The sequence below is a fragment of the Salvelinus alpinus genome, chromosome 17 (genome assembly GCF_045679555.1).
Source record: "Salvelinus alpinus chromosome 17, SLU_Salpinus.1, whole genome shotgun sequence".
Classification (NCBI taxonomy): domain Eukaryota; kingdom Metazoa; phylum Chordata; class Actinopteri; order Salmoniformes; family Salmonidae; genus Salvelinus; species Salvelinus alpinus.
In genome coordinates, this window is record NC_092102.1 from 38,146,662 (window position 1) to 38,166,272 (window position 19,611).

Below are 19,611 nucleotides of genomic sequence, written 5' to 3' on the forward strand. Positions count from 1 at the left end.
ATCACTTTCTAGAGGATGACAAAGGCCAAAATATTTGGTTAAGAACCCAATGTGAAGGCCGTACTCCTTCATATTTGAGAAACGAGGACATGCTATTAGTTACATCAAATTCATAACATTCCTGTGCAGTACTGAGGACTTCACACCAGCTTTGGTCAATTCTTCAAGCAAAATATAGTCCATTGTTGACTATATAGTCCAAATGGAATCAATTTTACGATATATAACTTTCAAAAAACAGAAATTATCCCTGTATAATGTTGCATTTTGCATCATATTATGCAAAATGCATCATACAGGGATGATTTCTGTATCATTTCATTCCTACGGAGGACTACTTTTCTGAGGAAAGCCAATATGGCCGACCAGTGGCTTCAAAGCCTCGCCATGGCCAAAACAAAGTATCAGCAATCCAGGGTTTTATATATATCATTGGTATGAACTAGGCTAATGTAAGAACACCCTCGTGTGGTTTACAACAGGTAAAACGTCAATGATAGGAGTGTGGACTCAAATCGCATTAACATCTGCTAACCATGTGTATGTGACCAATAACATTTGATTTGATTTCTCTGCCATTCTGTTTTTCAGAGAACATTCACTAGAGTCAAGGAAGCAATTTTGCACTGTTGAACATTATAACACAATGCTGTGTTGGGAATTTCACAAATGTGATTTTTGTCGGTCAGGATATTGGACCTGTGTAACAGATAAGCATATCACTGCTGCAGATATTGGAGTGTAAATATTGATGCCATTTAAATATGTTAATAGTTCTTCACGAAAATTCCATTCTCTTCAGAAGCTGATATGTTGTCTCTGGTTGCAGTGACCACAAAATATCAAACATCTCATTATTGCATTTAACCTCCTCATTTAGGGTGTTACAATATCTACAAATTAAGTAAACAAAAATAATAATAAGCCAATTCCATAGTGTTTATGAGCTAATATAGTCGAAAACAATTAGCACATTCCAAAAGTTGAAACGCATGCTCCATTATATTAAGGGTATTTTTTTAACGGTTTGTGTCTGGATTATTTTGGGAACACATGCGCAGTGAAGTCCACCTATAGAAAACGATCACTAGCACTATTCGTTCAGTTATTAAAGGGTTATAAATGTCGGACCGCTGTCAAAAATCACCATTACGCAAGACGGCAAGGCATGAAGCCTTCATGATGAAGGCCTATAATGAAAGAATTAACCGAACCTTGTGCTTTCTGTATCTATATCGACAGACAATGCTTGCTACAATGAAACTTCCTCGCTTCCATAACTGATACAGTGTACTGATGCTTTCTGAACTGACTGCACTCGCGCTTCCTTTGTAACCATGAGGTCAGAACGTAGGTTCACGTTCACCAAGGATGCAGATTGTCACGAAAATCAACCGTCAGCAAAAACAGGTTGTATAGTTCACTTCTTGTCGCCACAGTCAATCCCCAAACCAAGTGAAATACCTGTTGGAATTAGACAGCGAAGAAGAATTCTCTCCGCACTCCATCTTTGAGACCCTTCCTTCTCAGCACACGGTAGACATTGCTCTTCCCGTATTTGATAGTCAGCTGTGTAGAGGGGGCTTAGACAGTTGCATTCTGGGTCTTGTCGTTTCTTTGCCTAATGGCAAAAATAGATTTTCGTGAGCACAACCCCCAAAAAAGGACTCGTAGTCCCAAAGTGCCTCATGGCGTTCCGTCGATCTGTAACGCACCATGAGGTAACGTTCATATACGGTCATATTCAACAGGGCCTTTCTCTAGCCAATATAGTGGCAGGGACTCAAATGTGTCAGGGCCACGTGTTACTGGATGAGGTTATTGAATTGTTACACTTGATATATTATGATATATAGTGACACTATGTCATGTGGTTCAAAGAATAAATCAACAAAATATAAAGTCATGTAACTAGGCTATATGCTATTTATGATAATAAAATGTGAATGTTTAAAATCCATTGTATCAGCTTCAATAATTGTCAGGTCATATAGGCTACCAACCATTCACATGATGAACAGCGTGTATTATATATGGCAACTGTCAAACTTAGTCAACAACATTTTTATTCATTATTTGAGGGATAATAATGCACAGGTAATACAACAATTTTTAAAAATTGTAACAGACCAGATTCAGAGGTGTGGTGCCTCCCTAGTTAGGATATAGCTTCAGATATGAACAACTTCAACATAGAAAACAGGAAAAACATCATAGGTATTCTTCTCAACATAACCAATCATTTTGTATCCTCTCTATAATGGTCAATTTTCAAAACAAAGAGTCATCTGAAGCCGTTTGAGATTGTGAATGTTTGTAAGATAAAACATTAAAGGGAGAAATAGCATTTTGTGAAAAAAGGGAAGACACCTTAGCCTATGCCCAGGTACAAAAGTCAAACCACACACAGTCCAGACCACTAAAAAGCTCTGGAGACAACACTCCTAATTCAAGCCTATTTCATTGGATAGTAAGTGCACACACACACACACACACACACACACACACACACACACACACACACACACACACACACACACACACACACACACACACACACACACACACACACACACACACACACACACACACACACACACACACACACACGCCTCCTTGTTCACCCTTAGATATCGACAAATGAACATTCTCCATATGTGTGCCAATGTGTCCTGAAGAGCTAAATGAAATGTGCATCGTCAAACACGGTAAACAGTGTATTTCAACACATACCATCACATTTGATGGACTTCCACTTCACCTTTTTTTGTTTCATTTTTTTCTTCTTTTTTTGATTTGTCACTGAGAAAAGACAATTCTTAAGCAAACAAACAAAAGGATAGGGTAGGTGAAATAAATGAGCCATTCAATGTGTAAATTACACTGGATATCAAGACATTAGCAAGCCAATGTGACCGTCAAAATATGGTGTATTGCTATACTCTCTAAACATATTGTTGCAGTTGGTGCTGTATTCTACGTTAGCTCAAACTGCGGGATATGTGTTTCCCACATCATCTAGGAAGACAGGTAGTAAAGGGTAAAATAAAGTATATAATAATATCCACAATGGTAAGCAGTGCTAAACTATTATATTGCAAACACCAAAGCTTGTCAGGTAAACAATAGCAGTCAATATGACGTAAAAATCAAACAATCAACAAGCAACTCATAATTGATACTGTGCCAAAACTCCACACCCAACTGCTAACTGTTCTTAGCATCCTCTCATAATAAAGGGTTGGAATTCACGTGTAGCCTGTAGAATGTTTCTGCAAAGGCTTTGTGAGAATGCATGTTCTATAACTGAACTCCAGCCAAGGTGCTCATTCTCCCTATACACAAAAGCCAGTCACTAGACGAGAGCCAATGGCCAAGGTCTGAAGAACTGTTTTGAAAAGCGCAAGGTTCCATCAGTGCTCGTCTATCTAACCTCTGTTGTTCATCTATTAAATGTGAATATAACAATACGGAAGGTATTCAATCGTAATGCAATGTAAGGGATGTAGCCTACACCCAGTCCTTTGTGAAAGGGATAGTGAGAGATTTTTGCAATTAAGCTAGCTGATCACATAGACTTCCAGTCATTAATGATCGCTCCAGAAACTACCTTGAACTTCCTTCAAACTGGACGCAGAGACATGAAATGGTATCCATGAGTTCATCTGACTTAATTGCCCAAATCTCTTTGAGAACTCCCATCATCCCAAAATAGACAATTATGGATTAAAGCAATGTAGGCTGACATTTAGAAAATCTAATTAAATTGCAATGGTGATATTGGGCTGAATCCTAACTTGAGGAACACAAAATGTCAGCACAAGGGTTAATATAACATTATAGTATGAGTTAAGTATCTGTATTTGGACATAATGCAAAGTACAATTTTAGGAAAAACTGTGCTGGATGAACAAGCAGACTGATTAAATTGCACCATGTAACCATTAACTTTTTACAAACTCCCCTTGCTATCATATTAACTAGATAATATACACAAGTGATTATAAAATAGATCTGTCGCTTTGAGAGCAAGCTATTCTGCTCTATTGATATAAATATAAATGAAAGATTTTAGGGGTTTTATTTCAATCAAATGATTTCATTTGTTTTGTGTGAATTCAAGTATTTACTTTAAGTAATTATTATATAGATAAAATATTAAAATTCTCTGATTGCACATGCTAGTATTTTTCATAAATTAAAGATATTTAATTTAGACTTAATTCATTTGACGATAAAACAGTTATGACTGGTAAAACAGCCTAAATGTTTTGCATTTCTGAGGATCATTTATGGCTTTGTTAGGATTCTGAGTTAGACAGGTGGCCCTGTTATTTTCCCATTTGTCATTGAATCTGGTTAGAATGCAGGTCACAGAGGACTAAAAGTACTTATTTCTGGACACCACTCGGTTTCTTTTTTAGTCCTGGTTACAACCATATAGGGGGTTAAGGTTTGAGTAGGGTGAAACTGCCCCTTAGACACTGACCTATGGCCAGTTTTGTGTCTTTGCCCATAATGGTTAAGGTTAGAATTTAGGGAGGGCAGGCTGGTTTCTAGATCTGTGTCTAAGGGCAGCCTCTTCCAGAGCATTAATGTTGGGGTGAAAGATTAGCAGTGCTCTTCAAGTGCAGAAAGACACAACAGGGGGAAGGGAGGGAAGGGTTAGGGTTAGTGCAAGACAACTGTTTTTAGAAACTATATTTGCAGGGTTTCTTTTTCGTTTCATAAAATATTATTTTCAAACTGACTTCAATTTTCTATAAAAAGACATATGCCGCTGCCTTTTCTGAGTGATTTCATTCAAATAAGAGCAAGTAGATTTCTCCAGATCAGCCTCAAGTCGGACTTCAAGCTCCAAAATGGTGACAACTCATTTGATTGTGCTGCAATGGTGCAACTCTGGTCAAATACTTTCCCACTGTTAGATTCAGCATTTAGTCCATCATTAGCAACAATAGCAGTGGAAACATATATTTAACAACATTTTTTCATCTTCAAACTTTGTGGATATGCCGTTTACATTGTTTGGTGTAGATACAGATTTTAGTTTAGAAATGTTTGTGTAAACATCCTCAATCATACTCTTGTGCCCCAAGGTATAATTAATGTCTCAAAAATTTGATAAAATCTCATATCATATGTAAAATAAAAAATAACTCCCACATTTCAGTGTAAATGTTTGAAATTAACAAAATTACTATAAATACTTAAACAGCATAAGAACAGAAGAAAGAGTTTGATTTATGCGTAACAGTGTGTACTCTGGGCCAAAAAACAACAAAGAAAGTGACAAAAACACATGACTATATTGCACTGAAGCAGACTGATGAAAAGAGCTCTCTACTTCGGCATTCAGCTGCCACAATGAAAAACAAACTCAAGACGCCAAAGTGGAAACAACAAAATGCAAATTTGACCTTCCTGCCTTGAAAAAACGATGGTTGACGTCATTGCTTTGAGTATATAGATATATAGATATAGATATTGTATATATACACAGTACAGTATATCCATTGAAAAATCACTAGCAGTAAATTACCTCACCATGCTAATAGAATATCCTTTAAAAAATCTCTCAAGCACAACATGAATCTACAGACATGTATAGGGAATTATGCAAAATTCTATTGAAATATGACTTTTGTTTAGAAAATGCTATTTATATATTGAGTGGGATTTTAACTTTGATTACAATTAACCCCTGTTGTGAATAGCTTAACTGAAATTATGCTTAGAAATGGAATGGAGAAAAAATGAACTGTTACATCAGCATATACCAGTAGACACATACACCGTATACAGTATAAGGTTAAAACACAAAGATCAGAGTGAAATCAAACGCATGAACTAATTGTTTTCACGTCTCTATGGTTATTTTTAGTTTAGTTCGCTGTCCCCCAGTCCTTGTGTCGTCCATAACGTCTTTGAGCTTACTGGCGTAATGTGGATGGCTAGCCAGAGAGATAGCATCCTCTCTGGCTCCTGGGTTAGTGAAAGCAGATCTACTCTGAGGGAGGGGGCACCCTCTTGGTCTTTCCCTTCCGTGTGGTGGGGGGGTTGGGCTGTCTGTTTAATGTCGGGGTCTCCAGGTTCACCCTCTCTGTCGGGATCTGGGACTGGGCCTGGTGCTGGACTTGGGCCGTGTTCGGGGTGGCGGCTGAAGTTGGGTTTGGGGTGGGTGTGGAGGATGAGATTTGGGTAGAACTGAAAGGAGTCTTTGTTTGGACAGGGGTGGCCTGAGGGGGGTGCTCTTTGGGCTTGCGGCCTCTCTTCTTTCCTGTGGTGGCACCGTTCTTAACCTCCTTTTTCTCAAACTCTTTGTTTTCTGCCGGTTTGCTCTTGCTGCTGCTGGGCACCACATGGCTAGAGGCTCGGAACCAGTTCTGTACGAAAGTATGATAATGTAACGTATGATAATGTAACGTATGATTATGTAACGTACGACAATGTAACGTACGATAATGTAATGTACGATAATGTAACGTACGATAATGTAACGCATGATAATGTAACGCATGATAATGTAACGTATGTCAATGTAACGTACGATAATGTAACGTATGATAATGTAACATATGGTAATGTAACGCACGGTAATGTAACATATGGTAATGTAACATATGATAATGTAACGTATGATAATGTAACATATGATAATGTAACGTATGATAATGTAACGTATGATAATAATGAGGGAAAACGTTCTGTTACTGCATGTGTGTATGACATCCACCTGTGTGTTTTAAAATGTGTATATAAATGAGTGAATGCGTTATCTGTGAGTGAGTCTGTTTTATATACTTCAACGTGTATATCAGACCTGTGAGGGTTTATGTATGTAAGTCTCACCTGTGAATGTGTCTTGCTGATGTGGTACTTGACACCACTTTCTGAGCTGAATTCCTTCTGACACAGTAAGCAGGTGTACTTCCCTGCGTCGCCCCCTGCCTGAAGCATACAGAAACACATCTCAGTCAGGAGTAGGTACAAGTTGTCCCTAAACCTAACCACTGACACAGGGTCAGATATGTTTTCATCCATTTAACTTAACCTGGTCCTGATGATCCTACCTGGTTACAGTTGGCTAGATGAGCTTTGAGCCCGGACACACTGGAGTAAACAGCTTCACAGCTCTAGAAACAGAGAGGAACAATAACAACAGATACCAATATAGTAAACTGTGCGTATAAAATCTTCACTTGCTCATTTTTAGAGCCTGTAGAGCTCAGAATTGATTGACAGTGCTGGAATGTGTAAAAACAACTGGAAAATTTAAAAAACAGGATTTATCTGAAAGGTGTTTAATGGACAGAACATGTTGTCTAGAGGTTCTTACTCCGTTGGAGCAGCAGAGGAAACCCTTCTCCTTGACCTCGTTCTTCCAACTCTCCAGCAGCTTGGGACTGAACTTGGGAAGGCCAGGCCGAGTGTAGTTCAACTGGGGGAGGAGGACAGACAGGGACAAGATGTTCAGTGTGTGTGTGTGTGTGTGTGTGTGTGTGTGTGTGTGTGTGTGTGTGTGTGTGTGTGTGTGTGTGTGTGTGTGTGTGTGTGTGTGCCTGTCTGTGTCTTACCCTCTTGCTGTCCGGTACCAGGTCATCTTTGATGCGGCGCTTGGTTCCCCAGTCCTTGGTCAGTTCATCCTCTGCTATCTCCTGCAGGTGGAACACTGCTACCTGGGCCGAGCGACGTCTCACCCTACCACTGGGAGTCCTCTCAAAGTCCTCCCCCAGCCCCTCTCTCTCCCTCTCTCTCCCCTCCTCGCTCTCTTTCTCCCTACCTGCAGACAACTCTTGCCACTTCTCCTTTTCCTTCCTCTCTCTCTCCGTGTGGTTCAGCTCCCCCCTTCCCCCAAGTTGTGTCTGGGACTCCTCTGTGCTCACCTGGAAGAGGAGGGACAGCCCAGTCAGGGACCAATCAGAGAATTCACAGCGATTCAACCAAAGACTATGGGTGTAATCTCAACCGATAAAGATTTAAAACAAAAACGCTTCTGCTCTCTCTTACCCCTCTGCTGGCGTTCGTGTTGTTGGTATCGTTGATGTTGGTGGTGTTGGGGGTGTTGGGTGTGCGGTGTTCAGTGCGGAGGTGGTAGTCTCTGCCAGCCTTGGAACGGTAGGTCTTCCCACAGTGCTGACACAGAAACACAGGCTTGTCCTCCTCTGACAGCTCTCTGCCACAGCGCTTCTGATGGTACTGGTACCCCATCAGACTGGAGAAATGGGCCGAGCAGCCCTGTGGGTGTGTGGGTGCACGTACGTGTGCATGCAACATTGAAAATGGGAGAAATAGAAAATTGACATTAGACTGGAAATCAGGTTAGTGGAGCAGAATATGGATGTGTTTAACGAACATGTCTAGGTTATATTCATCTAACTTCATATAGTGTCACTGACATAAACTAGCTTTCTCAAGAGAGGTGGACAACCATTTTTGTGGTTGAATAAGAGAAGAGTGAGTTAGAAGTGGAAGAAATAAATGAAATGCCCATGAATGGATGAAGAGAGGTTAGTGAGAGTGTCTGTCTCAGCTGTCCTGTCTCTTCACCTCTCTCTCCTCTCTACTCTAGTGTGAGTAATTGGTAACAGAGTGTTGATGTGTGTTTGGGCAGAATAACAAGAAAGAGAGAGGGAAGGAGGGAGTGAGAGAGGAGAGAGAGAAAGAAAGAAAGAAAGAAGGAGAGACGGTTAGATGGAGGGGTGTGCAGCAGAAATAGAAAAGAGAGAGAGAGAGAGAGAGAGAGAGAGAGAGAGATAAAGTGGGATTATAGAGAAAAAGAAGCACATGAGTACATACCTCGTTAGGACACTTGATTCGTCCCATCTGTTTGAGCACTCTGCGCAGCCTCTCTCTCTCCTCCTGCCTGTCCCCCGTCTGGCCCTCGCTCCCCGAGGCCTGAAGGGGGAACAAACACAGCGTCGCACCAGAGTCGTGTCCCCTGAAAACACCTCCCCCTCCCAACTAGGCCGGGAAAATGTGTTTTCCATCTCAGGCGTCAGGCGGTGCCAGGATCATTAAATGGTTTCATGGCAACGCCGTTACTCAAGACATGTTTATGACAACTGTCAAACTAATGTTTTCACCGAAGGGTTTATCAGTGCCAAAAACATGTCTGATAAAAACAGCAGCTGACAGCACAGCACAGCCAGAGAGGACAGGGGAGGGGACTACACATCAGCTGACATCACAGCACAGCCAGAGAGAGGACAGTGGAGGGGACTACACATCAGCTGACATCACAGCACAGCCAGAGAGAGGACAGTGGAGGGGACTACACATCCGCTGACATCACAGCACAGCCAGAGAGAGGACAGGGGAGGGGACTACACATCAGCTGACATCACAGCCAGAGAGAGGACAGGGGAGGGGACTACACATCAGCTGACATCACAGCCAGAGAGAGGACAGGGGAGGGGACTACACATCAGCTGACATCACAGCACAGCCAGAGAGAGGACAGGGGAGGGGACTACACATCAGCTGACATCACAGCACAGCCAGAGAGAGGACAGGGGAGGGGACTACACATCAGCTGACATCACAGCACAGCCAGAGAGAGGACAGGGGAGGGGACTACACATCAGCTGACATCACAGCCAGAGAGAGGACAGGGGAGGGGACTACACATCAGCTGACATCACAGCCAGAGAGAGGACAGGGGAGGGGACTACACATCAGCTGACATCACAGCCAGAGAGAGGACAGGGGAGGGGACTACACATCAGCTGACATCACAGCACAGCCAGAGAGAGGACAGGGGAGGGGACTACATATCAGCTGACATCACAGCACAGCCAGAGAGAGGACAGGGGAGGGGACTACACATCAGCTGACATCACAGCACAGCCAGAGAGAGGACAGGGGAGGGGACTACACATCAGCTGACATCACAGCACAGTCAGAGAGAGGACAGGGGAGGGGACTACACATCAGCTGACATCACAGCCAGAGAGAGGACAGGGGAGGGGACTACACATCAGCTGACATCACAGCCAGAGAGAGGACAGGGGAGGGGACTACACATCAGCTGACATCACAGCCAGAGAGAGGACAGGGGAGGGGACTACACATCAGCTGACATCACAGCCAGAGAGAGGACAGGGGAGGGGTCTACACATCAGCTGACATCACAGCACAGCCAGAGAGAGGACAGGGGAGGGGACTACATATCAGCTGACATCACAGCACAGCCAGAGAGAGGACAGGGGAGGGGACTACACATCAGCTGACATCACAGCACAGCCAGAGAGAGGACAGGGGAGGGGACTACACATCAGCTGACATCACAGCCAGAGAGGACAGGGGAGGGGACTATACATCAGCTGACATCACAGCACAGCCAGAGAGAGGACAGGGGAGGGGACTACACATCAGCTGACATCACAGCACAGCCAGAGAGAGGACAGGGGAGGGGACTACACATCAGCTGACATCACAGCCAGAGAGAGGACAGGGGAGGGGACTACACATCAGCTGACATCACAGCCAGAGAGAGGACAGGGGAGGGGACTACACATCAGCTGACATCACAGCACAGCCAGAGAGAGGACAGGGGAGGGGACTACATATCAGCTGACATCACAGCACAGCCAGAGAGAGGACAGGGGAGGGGACTACACATCAGCTGACATCACAGCACAGCCAGAGAGAGGACAGGGGAGGGGACTACACATCAGCTGACATCACAGCACAGTCAGAGAGAGGACAGGGGAGGGGACTACACATCAGCTGACATCACAGCCAGAGAGAGGACAGGGGAGGGGACTACACATCAGCTGACAGCACAGCCAGAGAGAGGACAGGGGAGGGGACTACACATCAGCTGACATCACAGCCAGAGAGAGGACAGGGGAGGGGACTACACATCAGCTGACATCACAGCCAGAGAGAGGACAGGGGAGGGGACTACACATCAGCTGACATCACAGCACAGCCAGAGAGAGGACAGGGGAGGGAACTACACATCAGCTGACAGCACAGCCAGAGAGAGGACAGGGGAGGGGACTACACATCAGCTGACATCACAGCCAGAGAGAGGACAGGGGAGGAGACTACACATCAGCTGACATCACAGCCAGAGAGAGGACAGGGGAGGGGACTACACATCAGCTGACATCACAGCCAGAGAGAGGACAGGGGAGGGGACTACACATCAGCTGACATCACAGCACAGCCAGAGAGGACAGGGGAGGGGACTACACATCAGCTGACATCACAGCACAGCCAGAGAGAGGACAGGGGAGGGGACTACACATCAGCTGACATCACAGCCAGAGAGAGGACAGGGGAGGGGACTACACATCAGCTGACATCACAGCCAGAGAGAGGACAGGGGAGGGGACTACACATCAGCTGACATCACAGCACAGCCAGAGAGAGGACAGGGGAGGGGACTACACATCAGCTGACATCACAGCACAGCCAGAGAGAGGACAGGGGAGGGGACTACACATCAGCTGACAGCACAGCCAGAGAGAGGACAGGGGAGGGGACTACACATCAGCTGACATCACAGCCAGAGAGGACAGGGGAGGGGACTACACATCAGCTGACATCACAGCCAGAGAGGACAGGGGAGGGGACTACACATCAGCTGACATAACAGCCAGAGAGAGGACAGGGGAGGGGACTACACATCAGCTGACATCACAGCCAGAGAGGACAGGGGAGGGGACTACACATCAGCTGACAGCACAGCACAGCCAGAGAGAGGACAGGGGAGGGGACTACACATCAGCTGACATCACAGCACAGCCAGAGAGAGGACAGTGGAGGGGACTACACATCAGCTGACAGCACAGCCAGAGAGAGGACAGGGGAGGGGACTACACATCAGCTGACATCACAGCACAGCTAGAGAGAGGACAGGGGAGGGGACTACATATCAGCTGACATCACAGCACAGCCAGAGAGAGGACAGGGGAGGGGACTACATATCAGCTGACATCACAGCACAGCCAGAGAGAGGACAGGGGAGGGGACTACACATCAGCTGACATCACAGCACAGCCAGAGAGAGGACAGGGGAGGGGACTACATATCAGCTGACATCACAGCCAGAGAGAGGACAGGGGAGGGGACTACATATCAGCTGACATCACAGCCAGAGAGAGGACAGGGGAGGGGACTACACATCAGCTGACATCACAGCCAGAGAGGACAGGGGAGGGGACTACACATCAGCTGACATCACAGCCAGAGAGGACAGGGGAGGGGACTACACATCAGCTGACATCACAGCACAGCCAGAGAGAGGACAGGGGAGGGGACTACACATCAGCTGACAGCACAGCCAGAGAGAGGACAGGGGAGGGGACTACACATCAGCTGACATCACAGCACAGCCAGAGAGGACAGGGGAGGGGACTACACATCAGCTGACATCACAGCACAGCCAGAGAGAGGACAGGGGAGGAGACTACACATCAGCTGACATCACAGCACAGCCAGAGAGAGGACAGGGGAGGAGACTACACATCAGCTGACATCACAGCACAGCCAGAGAGAGGACAGGGGAGGGGACTACACATCAGCTGACAGCACAGCCAGAGAGAGGACAGGGGAGGGGACTACACATCAGCTGACATCACAGCACAGCCAGAGAGAGGACAGTGGAGGGGACTACACATCAGCTGACAGCACAGCCAGAGAGAGGACAGGGGAGGGGACTACACATCAGCTGACATCACAGCACAGCCAGAGAGAGGACAGTGGAGGGGACTAGACATCAGCTGACAGCACAGCCAGAGAGAGGACAGTGGAGGGGACTACACATCAGCTGACAGCACAGCCAGAGAGAGGACAGTGGAGGGGACTACACATCAGCTGACAGCACAGCCAGAGAGAGGACAGGGGAGGGGACTACACATCAGCTGACAGCACAGCCAGAGAGAGGACAGTGGAGGGGACTACACATCAGCTGACAGCACAGCCAGAGAGAGGACAGGGGAGGGGACTACACATCAGCTGACATCACAGCACAGCCAGAGAGAGGACAGTGGAGGGGACTACACATCAGCTGACATCACAGCACAGCCAGAGAGAGGACAGGGGAGGGGACTACACATCAGCTGACAGCACAGCCAGAGAGAGGACAGGGGAGGGGACTACACATCAGCTGACATCACAGCACAGCCAGAGAGAGGACAGTGGAGGGGACTACACATCAGCTGACATCACAGCACAGCCAGAGAGAGGACAGGGGAGGGGACTACACATCAGCTGACAGCACAGCACAGCCAGAGAGAGGACAGGGGAGGGGACAACACATCAGCTGACAGCACAGCCAGAGAGAGGACAGGGGAGGGGACTACACATCAGCTGACAGCACAGCACAGCCAGAGAGAGGACAGGGGAGGGGACTACACATCAGCTGACAGCACAGCCAGAGAGAGGACAGGGGAGGGGACTACACATCAGCTGACAGCACAGCACAGCCAGAGAGAGGACAGGGGAGGGGACTACACATCAGCTGACAGCACAGCACAGCCAGAGAGAGGACAGGGGAGGGGACTACACATCAGCTGACAGCACAGCACAGCCAGAGAGAGGACAGGGGAGGGGACTACACATCAGCTGACAGCACAGCACAGCCAGAGAGAGGACAGGGGAGGGGACTACACATCAGCTGACAGCACAGCCAGAGAGAGGACAGGGGAGGGGACTACACATCAGCTGACAGCACAGCACAGCCAGAGAGGACAGGGGAGGGGACTACACATCAGGACAGTGAATAAGTTCATATGTTGAGAGAACAACTCTCTGGATTAAAAATGCAACTGTGGATAGACTCTCAGGTGCATCTCAATAGTCTACATTGGCTTTCTGTCCTTGTCTCTTTTCCATCATCTGTATTCCTGGTGGGCATCCTCCATTTTGATTTCACTTATGTTTTTAGATTGGTACACTCTTAGAAAAAAAGGTGCTATCTAGAACCTAAAAGGGTTCTTCGGCTGTCCCCATAAGAGAACCCATTGAAGAACCTTTTTGGGTTCCAGGTAGAACACATGGGGACAGCTGAAGAACCCTTTTGGAACCATTTTTTCTAAGAGTGTACAGATGAAGGAGAGGAAGTCATTTGAGATTATTGAGACACATCCCTAGTCTGAGAGGGAAAAGACTGTAACTCAGAGGAATACATGTTATTCCCACACTAAAACAAAGTGAATCATGTCAGTCAGACCCTGAGGCTGGAGAACACACTCCCACCAGTCTTAGATCCACCAGGGACACACAGAAACCCCCAGCATTTATTTGTAAAACCTTTATCAGACATGAGCGAGAGTGAGGGGGGAGAGAGAGAGAGAGAGAAGTCATGCAGAGGAACAGCTCCTGACTTGTTATAACTTTTTGTTTGTTAAGAGCGAGATTGACACGATTCAATTAGCAAAAAATGTATAGGTAATCAAATTGTACAACTGAAGATCAACAAAGGAGGAAAAAATTGACAGAGAGTGAGTTAAAAGACCAATCTTCATCGTGGTAGCTAGCCAAATTCAAATCGGTCAGTTAGCTTAACGTCTAGCTCTAACTGTTTACTGGTGGTAACCATAGCAACATGGCCACTGAGGCAGCGCTAGCAGCGTTAGCAGCGACAGAAACTGAGAGACTTTCCCCGCTTTTTTTTGAATACCCAGCAGAAATCAAATCAGAGAAAGGAAGAATCAATTTTAAACACAGAATTCTGAGGGAGAACCCAGAAACTTTGTTTGCCGACTGCTCACAAAACAGGACTGTTACAAACCTGTTATTTTACACAGACCACACTACTGCCTGGCATACAGCTGTAACCAGGCATGTCAGCTATACCACGAAGAAAGGCATCTGCAAGGGAAGGCAAATCCACATTTTTGAGGACAGCGATAAGGACCAGGAAAACAGGTTTCTGACAGTAAATATGTATCAGAACGGCACTGTCATGGTCCAGGGCAGTGAGGCTGCACTCAGCTCTGTTGTGCAGGACTTCCCCACCCTAACGAAGATAGCGGAAAGCAAAAAAGAAAAGGACAGCACCCCGACCTCTCCCCTCACCTCAGGCACCCCAACAGCAGGACCATCCTCCCCCCTGCCTGCCTACAACCACCAGAGCCAAGACCCCACTACCATCAGCCTGTTGAGAGACAGGCTGGCAGTGATAGAGGTATGGGTTACTGAGCTGAAGGAGCAGCTCCCCAGCTACACCACCACCAGTCCAGACACAGAGCTTCTACAGGACCAGATCAACCAGTGCAGGACCCAGCTGAAGAACTCTGTCCAGGAGCTGAGAGAGAGCCTTACCACAGCGCTGGAGGAGGTAAAGGCCACCATGAGGAGAGAGCTGGTGCAGGTAAAGGAGGAGATGACAAAGGAGTTATCTGTCATCAAGAGGGTGCTGCAGCACAGAGAGCAGACTGTAGAGACTCCTAGAGAGAAGCTGCAGCCCCTCACCACCCCTAACACCCCCACCGACCCACCTTTACCCACAACCCCCCCCCATACCGACAACACTTTACCCACACCCCCAGTCAACAAGGAGGCTCACATGGAGACACCTACGACAGAGAGAAGCTCTCTGGCCCCCCCTGACACACCCCCACACACCCCTCCATGTACACAGGCCCTGTGTACTCCAGCCCCAGACCGTAAACACACTAATCTGGTAAAACCCACTGAGGTGGCCATCCTCATTGACTCAAATGGGAAATTCATCCAAGAAGATAAACTCTTCCCCCAACACAAGGTGCGCAAAATATGGTGCCCAAAAACACAGGATGCACTCCACATCCTGTCCCAGCCTGACTTTGGCACACCAGGCCACATTATTATTCACACCGGCACCAACAACCTGCGAGAGGAGCAGGAGAGAGTAGGCAGGCTGGTCAACAGAGTAGCAGAGAGGGCCTCTGAGCGGTTCCCCAACTCCCACATCACCATCTCCACTCTGCTGCCCCGCAAAGACTTCCATCACCGTACCATTCAGAAAGTCAACGCTGACATCACCAGAGGGTGTGGCCTACTCCCAAACGTACACGTTGCTCACCACACAACAATCACCCCAGAGCATCTGCACGACTACTCCCACCTGAGGAAGCAGACAGTAGGGATGTTTGTCAAGTCTCTAAAGGACGTGGCACTTGGTAGACAAACACCCCATGCCGCACTGGACAGAGGAACACCCAGAGACCCCTACCAGACCACTGCACCAACAAGGAGCCCCAGGCCCCTTCAACGCCACACCAGACCCAGCGCACCCCACAGGCCCCACCCACCACCAGACCATCACCACTTCCATCGGCTTAGCCAGACCGGACCGGGCCCAGCCTACTACCCCGCACCAGACCACCACCCCTACCAGACCAGAGAGGAAGCCCCACGGCCCAGACCTGGCCCCCCTCCACTCCACAGGGCCCAACAGCAGGACCAGCGCAGCTACGCAGAGGTTGTCAGAGGACAGGAGAACCCTGTGGGATTGAGTGAGATTAAACAGCTCCTCCAATACATCTGCACGAAACTGCACGAAACACACACGGACGCATGTACACACACACACACACACACACACACACACACACACACACACACACACACACACACACACACACACACACACACCTATTGTACTAAAATGTACTTGTTCAATGAATAGGAATGTTTATATAACAGAAAAAATGTTGGCTGTTATCCTGTTTATCTCGCTCTTAACAACTTAATAGTTAGTTACTGTATTTCTGACTGCTATTCTTTCTTTTGGAACATGAAATCACTGTCAGTTAGCATGTGGAACATTCAGGGCCTAAACTCATCAACCTTTGGACTGAAGAGTTTAGCACTGGAGTTCAACAAAAATCTTAAAGATGTTGACGTCATCATTCTGCAGGAGACATGGTGTAAGGCTGACATTGTCACTCACTGTCCCACAGGTTACAGAGAGGTAATTGTGCCGTCACAAAAACACAGCTCTGTCAATAGAGGCAGAGACTCTGGAGGACTGATCATTTGGTACAAATCCGACCTACAACATCTAATTGATCCCCTCAAAATTGGCAAATATCACATTTGGTTAAAACTGAAAAAAGAACTTGTACTGACAGAAAAAGATGTGTTCCTTTGCGCAATTTATATCCCCCCCTCAGAATCCCCATATTACTCAGAGGAGATCTTCCCCACCCTTGAGGAAGAGACGTGCCATTTCCAGGCCCAGGGAAATGTGCTCATCTGTGGTGACACAAATGCGCGCACAGGAACACTACTTGATCTAACGAGCACACAAGGGGACAGCTTTATTACAGGCCATAATGTTTCTAACTGTCTTAATCTCCCCAATAGAAACAACAGTGACAGCACCGTCAACAAAAACGGAAGGGATCTGTTGCAGCTCTGTAGAAGCCTGGGTCTGTACTTTGTCAATGGTAGGTTACGGGGGGACTCTTTGGGGAGATTCACCTACTGCTCACCTCTTGGCCACAGTACAGTAGACTATATGATCACAGACATTGACCCCTTCTCTCTCAGCTCATTCACTGTCAAGCCACTAACACCTCTGTCTGATCACAGCCAAATTACATTGTTCCTCAAAAGAACAGACATGGAAACAACCACACATTCACAGCCCAGTAAGCTGTACAACATCAGACATTCATACAGATGGGCCCAAAACAGCACAGAAGAATACCAGAAAGCAACCTGGAACCAAAATATCCAAACACTCTTAGATAACTTTCTGGATACCACATTCACTCACAGTAAAGAAGGCATCAATCTAGCAGTACAAAACATCAACTATATATTCAGGCAAACGGCAAAAGAAGCACAATTGAAATTGATAAAAAACAAAACAAAAAAGATCACAGATGACAACTGGTTTGATGCAGATTGTAAAATTATAAGGAAAAAACTTAGAACACTATCCAACCAAAAGCACAGAGACCCAAATAATGGTGAATTACGCCTTCATTACTGTGAGACTTTAAAACTCTATAAACGTACACTCAGAACCAAAAAAGCACAGTACAACAGAAAGCAGCTGACGCTAATTGAGGAGTCCATAAACACAAACAACTTCTGGCAAAATTGGAAAAAAATAAAAAAATCTAAACAAGAGGAATTAGCGATACAAAATGGTGACATATGGACAACCCATTTTAAAACACTCTACAACACCGTTCAAATTGACACAAACGCAGAACAACGCCAAATTCATGAGAAGTTGAATGGATTAGAAAGAGCTATAAAGGACAATCAAAATCCACTGGACTCCCCAATTACTGACCAGGAGCTCTATAAGAAACTTCAGGCTCTCAAATTTAAAAAGGCATGCGGACCTGATGGCATCCTAAATGAGATGCTCAAACTCACTAGTGCAAAATTTCAGTTGGCTATATTAAAACTGTTTAATTTGATCCTGAGTGTAGGTTATTTCCCTGACATCTGGAATCAAGGACTCATAACCCCAATCTTTAAAAACGGAGACAAATTTGACCCTAACAATTACAGAGGCATTTGTGTGAACAGTAACCTGGGGAAGGTTTTCTGTAGTATTATAAATGTAAGAGTTCTAAACTTCCTTAATAAGGACAATGTCTTGAGTAAAAGCCAAATTGGATTTATACCAAAACATCGCACGACCGATCATATTTACACCCTACACACCCTGATAGATAAACATGTCCACCAAAATAATACCAAAATATACGCTTGCTTTATCGACTTCCAAAAAGCATTTGATTCTATTTGGCACACAGGACTGTTCTACAAAGTTATTGAAAGTGGTGTAGGGGGTAAAACATATGACATAATTAAATCAATGTATACTGGCAATACGTGCAGCATTAAAATTGGCAAGAAAAGAACAGAATTCTTTAACCAGGGGCGGGGCCTTCGTCAGGGTTGTAATCTGAGCCCAGCACTCTTCAATATTTACATCAACGAATTGGCCACTATTCTAGAAAAATCCTCAGCCCCTGGTGTTAGTCTCCATAATTCAGAGGTTAAATGCCTACTCTTCGCCGATGACCTATGCCTGCTGTCACCCACAGCACATGGCCTACAGCAGAGCCTGGACCTGCTAGAGCAGTACTGCCAGACCTGGGCCCTGGCAGTAAACCCCAAAAAGACTAAAATAATGATTTTCCAGAGAAGATCCAGATCTCAGGGAATTAGACCAAAGTTCTCAATTGGTACAAAATATATAGAGCACTGCACACACTACAATTACTTAGGTTTAAAAATAAGCTCAACTGGACACCTTAATGAAGCAGTGAATGAACTGAGAGAGAAAGCACGCAGGGCATTCTACGCAATTAAAAAGCAAATTCAAATTGAAATACCTATTAAAATTTGGCTAAAACTAATTGAATATGTCATTGAACCAATTGCACTTTATGGCAGCGAGGTGTGGGGTCCACTTGCAAAACAAGATTTCATCAAATGGGACAAACATCCCATTGAAACCCTGCATGCAGAGTTCTGTAAGATTCTCCTACATGTCCAGAGGAAAACTACAAACAATGCATGCAGGGCAGAATTAGGCAAATATCCACTAATAATAAAAACTCAAAAAAGAGCAATTAAGTTTTGGAAACATCTAAAATACAGTGACCCCCTCTCATATCATTACCAAGCCCTGCAATA

The 19,611-nt window shown here is 45.8% G+C and overlaps 2 protein-coding genes across 4 annotated transcripts in view; both read right to left on the minus strand.

Moving 5' to 3' along the window:
- Positions 1-1,580, minus strand: part of uckl1b (uridine-cytidine kinase 1-like 1b) — a 77,413-nt gene extending 75,833 nt beyond the window's left edge. Inside the window, exon 1 of one of the 2 annotated variants that reach the window (XM_071348888.1) lies at positions 1,465-1,580. In XM_071348888.1, coding sequence (XP_071204989.1) covers positions 1,465-1,508 — 44 coding nt within the window. In that variant the 5' untranslated portion in view covers positions 1,509-1,580. The remainder of the gene's footprint in view (positions 1-1,464) is intronic. The other variant, XM_071348886.1, reaches the window with a different exon arrangement.
- Positions 1,581-2,048: 468 nt separating this feature from the next.
- The window catches only part of LOC139542910 (zinc finger protein 512B-like), a 61,418-nt gene continuing 43,855 nt past the window's right edge, over positions 2,049-19,611 (minus strand). For both annotated transcript variants that reach the window (XM_071348882.1, XM_071348883.1), the window contains exons 12-18: positions 8,800-8,898; positions 8,011-8,238; positions 7,578-7,886; positions 7,340-7,441; positions 7,074-7,136; positions 6,853-6,951; positions 2,049-6,386 (exon numbers count right to left, since the gene is read on the minus strand). In XM_071348882.1, coding sequence (XP_071204983.1) covers positions 6,006-6,386; positions 6,853-6,951; positions 7,074-7,136; positions 7,340-7,441; positions 7,578-7,886; positions 8,011-8,238; positions 8,800-8,898 — 1,281 coding nt within the window. In that variant the 3' untranslated portion in view covers positions 2,049-6,005. The remainder of the gene's footprint in view (positions 6,387-6,852; positions 6,952-7,073; positions 7,137-7,339; positions 7,442-7,577; positions 7,887-8,010; positions 8,239-8,799; positions 8,899-19,611) is intronic.